General features: G+C 46.2%; 1 protein-coding gene across 1 annotated transcript; it reads left to right on the top strand.

The window, feature by feature from the left end:
* Positions 1–553: 553 nt before the first annotated feature.
* On the top strand, positions 554–2,169 carry LOC123131262 (protein SRG1-like). The gene is made up of 4 exons (XM_044550978.1): positions 554–796; positions 887–1,146; positions 1,342–1,663; positions 1,787–2,169. The coding sequence occupies exons 1-4, from the start codon at positions 554–556 to the stop codon at positions 2,027–2,029; spliced, it is 1,068 nt and encodes a 355-aa protein (XP_044406913.1). The 3' UTR covers positions 2,030–2,169.
* Positions 2,170–7,912: the final 5,743 nt, after the last annotated feature.

Raw genomic sequence — 7,912 nt, 5'->3', positions numbered from 1 at the left:
ACGGACGGACGAAGATACGAAAAAATGGGACCAAACAAAACGGGACCAAACTAAGAATACCTATTCCCTTTAATAGTAGGTAAGTATAAATATAAGTATAGGTATATATAGATATAGATATAGATAAGGATATATGGATTCTCACTAACGACTGGCTACATCAGTACAGCCTATTCGCAAAAAAAAAAAAAACCCGGCTGCGTGTGAAGCTGGAGATAATGGGGCAATGAGGTTGGTGAGAGAATTCTCATAGGATGTTCCCAAATCTTCCTAGTTGTCTGCATGCATGGACTGTTTGGGGAAAAAAACTCTGGATATGGAAAGGTTCAGACAATCCAGACAAACGGGACCAGCCAGCGACCAGTTCCTTTCTAATATGCCAGCGACCAGTTAAGTGGAATAGTGCAGTACAAGAAAAATCATCAACGGAGAAATGATAGCCGTACGGCACAGTGCGCACAGAAAAAAAAACGTTCCTCCTTACTATAATATGCCTATATATAGATCGAACTACCAAAGAGGAAGCTCAAAACTAACAGCACAGCAAGCAACCATGGCTTCTTATGACCAGCAATTCAAGGTTCTCGAGGTACCTCCGATCGTGCAAGAGCTGGTGGGCGCCGGCGTGCAGGAGCCACCGAGCCAGTACGTCCTTCCTGTGCAAGACCGTCCTGCCGCGGCGGTCTCCGAGATGCCCGAGCCCATCCCCATCATCGACCTCAGCCGGCTGTCTGCCGGCAGCGCCGAAGAGTTCGACAAGCTGCGGTCCGCCTTGGAGAACTGGGACCTCTTCCTGGTAATTAAACTTCTTTGCGTTGTCATTTCTTTCATGTGATTGTGATGAAGCTAGTGGTCACCGTCTCATCTCCGGCCGATGTTTCTCCGGGCTGTTGGACATGGAATGGAGCCTAGCTTTCTTGCCGAGGCGATGAAGGTTACGAGAGAGTTCTTCAACCTCCCGCTGGAAGAGAAACAGAAGTACTCAAACATTGTCGACGGCGAGAAGCTGGGCATGGATGGATACGGTAACGACATGGTCGTGAAAGAGAATCAGGTCCTTGACTGGAACGACCGGCTCAATCTCCTAGTGGAACCCGAGTCCCTGAGAACCTACAGACTGTGGCCAACACAACCCCCTTCTTTCAGGTACTTGCCGTCTAGCTCTAGGCTTTTACCATATTTCTTTACAGAGGGAGTACATGGTGCATGCTGCTGGAGACTCTGATCATGCATCATGCATGCCTAAAGCGGCATCTATTTTCTCAAACTTATACGTCAGCGCTCCGGCAGTTGATGAGTAACCCAATACAATTGTCTTAATTACCATCCATAATTGTGCAGAGACATCCTGTCTGAGTACACCATCAAGTGCAAAGCGGCGGCTAACCTTGTCTTTCGAAACATGGCCAAGATGCTCAATTTACAAGAGGAACACCTGGTAAACATGATCGGCGACAACTCCATCACCCAAGCTATATTCAACTACTACCCTCAGTGTCCAAGGCCGGACCACGTCTTGGGCCTCAAGGCCCACATCGACGGCTCCATAATCACAGTCAACTTCGCCGACGCTGAGGGGCTCCAGCTTCAGAAAAACGGCGTCTGGTACAACGTGCCCATCGTTCCAAATGCATTGGTCATGAACGTAGGAGATATAATGGAGGTACGTACTGTGTGTGTAGGGCTGTAGGCAGCTACATGTATAATTGTTTGACCTTGTCTTGTGGGTTGTAAAGCTGAGATATGATACATCTCTCTATTCCATTTTCCATCCTGGTGCATGCAGATTTTGAGCAATGGGTTCTTCAAGAGCCTGGTGCATAGGGTTGTGACCAATGCAGAGAAAGAGCGCTTGTCGTTCGTCCTGGTCTATACATTGGAGCTAGAGACAGAGCTTGAGCCGGTGTCAGAGCTGGTGGATGACAAGAGGCCTGCGCAATACATGAAGATCAAGCTCCACGACTACATGGAAAAATATCATGACACTTATGCCACAGGGACACTAGCCATCGATGGCGTGAAGATCTGAATATGATTCCGATGTGTACAAGTCCGCTAATGAAGAACTATGCATGGTGAAGTATCTTTCGTGGAGCAGTTTGTAACGAGTTTATATTTTTATGTACCCTTTTCCCCAATTTTTGTGTGTGTACTCCATGTAAAATGTTCGGCAGCTTCTGTGGCCGCATGGAACATTAAAATAAAATGTATCTGCTGTGTGCAACATGTGGATGCAAAGGATGGAATAAAACTTATCAGTTGTGTGCAACATGCGGATGCAAAGGATGGAAAGATAGTTTCTCGCTGGTATGTATCACCTTAAAAATTGATAAGTACCATTGTGCCTCATTTTCATGAAAAAAATTGTGGATTAGCAGTAATAATTCCATGTGCTTCTTTCCTGAAAAATAGACATCCACTACCATAGAATGTGTCATCACTAACCGGCAAAAATTTCTCTTCATTGATCGACTGGTGACCTGTCAGTAACTTCTCGTCAGTGATGACTATGTTGGCACTGATCAGTCATAACAAAGTATGTTCAGTGTAGAAGTGATGGAAGAGACTAGGGTGGATTGAAAGTGGGCTGTAATTTAATTGCAGTCAACCAGGTCTTGAACTCAACACCTCTTGACACCAATACCATGTACTCTCTCTGTTTCTTTTTACTCCGTATATAAGATTTGATTAAAGTTAAACTACACAAAATTTGACCACATTTATATAAAAAATATGAACATCTGCAATACTAAAACTATATAGTATGAAAATACGTTTCATGGTGCATCTGATAATATTAATTTCATATTGTGAATGTTTATATTTTTTTAATATAAAGTTAGTCAAACTCTACAAAGCTTGACTTTGACCAAACCTTATATGCGGACTAAAAAGAAACGGAGGGAGTAGAAGTACATGCTCTAGCCAATAGAACTATAAGGCTGATCTGACGAAAGACACTAGGCAATACATTTACACATCAATATTCAGAAACTCCTTGATAATTCTGGTCTTAGTGAGGCTCACATTGCTGAAACTCCTATATGCAGCCTTAGCTCAAGCTTCGTGCTACCGATGGAGATCCGCCGCTGTCGAATTCGTCTGTCCCGAGCACCAAGCCGAGCCAGGGCGGCCCATGCACTCACAATCGCCATCATCTTCATCTTGTACATCACCGGCATCCATCATTGATTCCTACTGCTCCGGCCCACCCTGACCCTCCTCGAGAACGCCAATGGACTCGTAGTGAGCAACTCCTTCGGATCCCCTCTTCCACCCCCCTCGATCCTGCCATCGTATACCGCCGTCACCACCTCGCCGAAGTTCTCTGTGAGCTCGTGCGCCACGAGCGCGTCGCCCCGCGCTCACGCGCCGCTTTGCCCCTGCCGCTGCTGGCCCAAGGCCACGCCTCCTGCGCCTGCCTCCGCCCGTGGCCGCTCGCACTCGCCGCCGCCGCCGGTTGCTGCCGCCCGCGCCCAGGCGCGCCCCTACTCCGCTCCGGCTGCGCCCGTGTTGCTGCTGCTCCCGCGACAGCTGCCGCATGCGTCCGCGCGCAGCCCGCGCTGCTCCCAGCCGCGGCCGCTTCTTGCTGCAGCTGCTCGCTGTTGCTGTCACCGCTCCCCGCACCGCTCGCTTCTGCTCTGCTACCGCTGAAGCTGCCGCTGCTAGTGCTGCTAGCTGCGTTGCGGCCTGCTGCTTCTGCTGTTGCTGCGGCCAGCCGCCTGCCGTCCATGGCGAGCTCGCCCCTGTCGTCAACCTGCTAGCAAGCTACGTCATCATACAATTATGGATGGGATAAGACCATCTCAACATGAAATCGTGCATGAGAAAAGACCCACCGCCACATGCAACCATCCATGGGAAAATAATTTTCGTTCTATTATTCTATTTATATTCAATAAACATTTTACCAATATACATAATATCGTATATGTTTTTAACTTTGGTTCACGTGTTATTAATCTAAATATTTCTATTCCACACAATCAAATGAAAAAATGTTCGTCGATTGAATGTTTTGCACAAATTTCAAAACTTGTTACCGAATTTTTGAAAACCATATGAATTTAAAAAATGTTCCTCAATTCAAAAAAATGTTTGACAAATGTTCATGAATTCAAAAAATACTTGCGAATTTGAAAAATTATCCCCAGATTTAAAAAAAGATCACAAATTCAAAATATTAATGAATTAAAAAACTGTTCAGAATTTTAATGTGGAAAAATGAAAAGAGAAGAATAAAACGAAAGAAAACATAAAAATGAAAGAAAAAGCACGTAAAAGCATTCGCAAATTAAAACAAAAACAAACTGAAAATAAAAATTAAATGGAAGAAAAACATGATTTTTTAATGAAAAAACTGGTTCAGGGAAGGTTCTAAAACATTCCCAAAACCAGCTGGAAAACAACACGGAAAAACACTGTAATGGGCCAGCCCATTTAGCCTACGTGCTGAGGAGGGTGCGCATTTCTTCGGTATCCATCGACCAACTTGATAAATAGGATCTGCCATTGTATTAGCGGGAATGGGTTGGGAGGCTGGCAGCTCATCTCGAGAGGGCGTTGCTCGACTCCCGGTGCTTTCCGTCGCCCTGCCGTCAATGTGTGGCGTCCGCCTCCGGTGTGGCTGAGAGACAGATGTTTCCAATGCCTCAGTCGAGGTCATCGCGCAAACTCTTGCAGGGATCTTATCCGATGCACGGACTACCTTCGATCCGGTCACATCGTTCGCTTCTGTTGTGCAAAGAAGCATGTTCACCAAACATCGCCGCACCAATGTCCTACTCCATCGCCTACACCCACCAGTGAAGTCATCACATCAAGTTTCAGTTTGTCTTGTCTGTGCAAACCGGGTTGGCAGAGGAGTCTGAGTTACTTCGCACTGAGCTTCGCGGTTGACTTGCGCGAGTTGGGAGTGTTTTGGGGAGAGTGGAGGCCGCACTCGTCAAACTAGAGGTTGTGTTAGTTATGTCTTGGATGCTTGAGCCTCAGATTGGGTCTTTAGTTGGGCAGGAAGCAAGCCTCTATGGACATTTCTTCCCTCGTGCTACATCACGTCCGTCGTCGAGGCCTGTGCTGCTGACTTCCTCTGGGAGTGCATTCATCAACGAGGTCGTGACTCCATTGCTGCAGATTATGCCTGAGCTGCAGGAGCGTTGTGGCGAGCCGACCTCACCTCGTTCAATGGTACTTCCGAAGGAGATGGGGCAGATGATGTCTATGGGTGACGAGGTTGATGCGGTAGGTGCTTTGGCACCTAATTTCGAGGCGCGACTACATGGTTCGCCTCTGCCGTGTGGGCAACCGGAGGTGCCAGAGTCCATCGTGCCGGTGGTACCTGTGACTAAAGATGTTCTTGTGGTGGTGTCTGTAAGGGACAAGGTGGCGTCTGTGGGTGTCGACGTTGATGAGGTAGGTGCTTTGGCATCTCATTCTGAGGCGCCGAAGTCCATCCGGTCGGCCGTCTTTGACTGTGAATGTATGTTGGCACGTATTGACGAAGTGATCTTCAAGAAAAAGCTTTGCCGCTTGCTCACCTCCTTGGAGGCAGCCGGCCCTGGGTCTGGCAAGGAGATTGCTTCCCTCCTAGCGGATGAGGCTTCTACGGGCAAAATCAAGAAGGTGAAGAAGGCTCTCAAAAGTATAGGCATGAAGAATGACGCCCTTGGTAAGGCGTCCGCAGCTGCTTAATGAATGATATTCAGTCTCTTCGACCACCATCTCCGATAGGCTTCGGTGGTATCCGTTGTCTTCAACCTTGATTTTGTTAGGGGTTTCTTTGTGACGTAGAAGTGCAAGGGATTGTGGTTGTTGTGCGTTATGTGTGTTTGTTTGGTTGACCGTGGGGTCGTGGAGTTTCTTTCTTAGCGAGTAGTCCGCATATGGTCTATATGTATCGGTTTCGCCCGGTTTTCCGTTAATTAACTGGGCAATTCTCTTCTTCTTAATTAATCTACGAGGCAAATCGTTTGCCTCCGTTTTGAAAATAAAAATAAAAAATGTAGTTAGAGATGACACGGCACATTTTCTGAACTATGCCTGTTGTTGTGTTGGACAGTTGATGTACACGGCAACAGAAGCAGCGACAGAAACAGTTAACAACAATGGTTATGAACATGCACCCCCTTTTGCGTCTAAATGAAAATGTAACACGCCTGTCAGTTGCTCAAAAAGGGTAATAGTTCTGCGCATATACTCCCTCCGTTTCGGAACAAATTCGAAAGATTTTGCATCGTCCGGACAGTGAAGTTCCTGCGAAGAATTACAGCTCGATGGCGAGTTCTGAACCACCAGGGTTTCATTTCAGATTTCACGAACAAAGTCGCGCTGAACTGGGTGCACCTAACGTTGTGCTCTAAATCTAACTCCCAAGATCTGAAGCAATTGGGACTGGCTGGAACGCGGAGCACTTGTAGCTCAGCAGCCGACATCATGGACGGCCAAAGAGAAAAGCTCCTTTGACTCGCTGAATATGCATTCTGATTCTGGTTTTCTCCTTTTGAGGAATCCATCCCCAAGGTCGCCACAAAGTGGACGCCTCCTGATCAAAGTCAACCCACAAGCTAAGCTAAGCTAGGTAGCGCTAAAAGGAAAAGGTAGCATCATGCTTGCACGCTAATGCATGTACACTGCAGCACAGCACAATTTTTTTAGCTGAAAACTGTAGGAGGGGCAGTACAATCCGTGTACATCGGTGATAGGCTGTGGCTGCAATAACACGAGCATGGCAGATCGTGCCAGCCATGTTAACGGGCACAGGTCGGGTCAAAATCTGACCCATGTATCCTGGAGGTGCCAAGCTTAACAATATGCTGGTAATTGACGGGCAGGTCGCTGCCGACAGTCATGTTGCTTATTACTGAAAGCTTAACCATCCAACCTATAGTTGATTCTCCAGATAGGCCACCCGAGTTATTATGGCGAATATGTTGGGTAACTGGTTGAGGGAAGTTTCTTCGTTGCTTAAACCACAGATATGATTCGTTGTTTGTATCCCCTACCCCCTTGATGCTCCATTTTGAACGATTTGGTGTTTGTGCTTTAGTCTGAACATTATGAAATTGTTGTAATGACCTTGATATTAACAAAGCAAGATTTTCAAACATTTTTCAGGTCATCCACAAAGTCACTATTTAATGTGTATTTGGTTTATCCTTCTTCATGTGGAGGACGGAAGATCTATGGAGTTTGGGCGCAACCAACCGGATGGTTGCAAGGGATTTCTTCAACCTTGATTGGATAGTGATCCAATAACAGGATTGGTGATTGAGTCATTTTTCTTGTTATTACCTGATTATTTTGAGTGTGCTGCTCCAAAAGAAATTATGTATACTTTATATGACTCTTTAGATGTTGGTTACTTTAAACTTAATAAATAAGTGCTTGATGACGACTTTTGCAAATGACAGTTGAAGCCGGTTATTGATATCATTATTGTAGTTCTTTTTCTACAGTCATTTCAATTATGGAAACCGCCGATTTTAACAAATATTGAGTTCAACCTAAAGAAGGCAAAACAAAGACATGAAGCTAGGTCACCAGGTACCCACGAAGGACCAGAGTGCCTCTCCATTAGCACAAACAAGTTCAAGCTCATAACAAGCACCAATATACCATGTAGATCATTGCAAAACAACGCAGATAGTGGTAAACGACCATTGAAGAGGCTGGGGAAGATGAACGAGGCATCAATGTTGGAGTGTTAGCCTACACCAGAAGTAATCCTAGGACCGTCTATTCCTCACTTGGTTGATTTTTTTTTCCGGTTGTTTTTGCCCCAGTCGGGATTGATATGCAACGGATGTCCTTCATCTTCAACCTTTCGATACGCATTGTTTCTTTTTCTCCTTGCAACATGAATTCCTCCAGCCACAGCCCAATCGCCCCACCTCCCGCGATTTCCTATTCGAGC

Source organism: Triticum aestivum, chromosome 6A (assembly GCF_018294505.1).
Source record: "Triticum aestivum cultivar Chinese Spring chromosome 6A, IWGSC CS RefSeq v2.1, whole genome shotgun sequence".
Lineage (NCBI taxonomy): Eukaryota > Viridiplantae > Streptophyta > Magnoliopsida > Poales > Poaceae > Triticum > Triticum aestivum.
Note: the sequence above shows the minus strand (reverse complement) of the source record. Positions and strands in the feature narration are given on the sequence as shown.

Coding starts and splice junctions, on each gene's coding strand:
- LOC123131262 (XM_044550978.1), top strand. CDS start 554: ATGGCTTCTTATGACCAGCAATTCAAGGTTCTCGAGGTACCTCCGATC. Junction 797..886: donor AGAACTGGGACCTCTTCCTG/GTAATTAAACTT, acceptor ATGTTTCTCCGG/GCTGTTGGACATGGAATGGA. Junction 1,664..1,786: donor ACGTAGGAGATATAATGGAG/GTACGTACTGTG, acceptor TGGTGCATGCAG/ATTTTGAGCAATGGGTTCTT.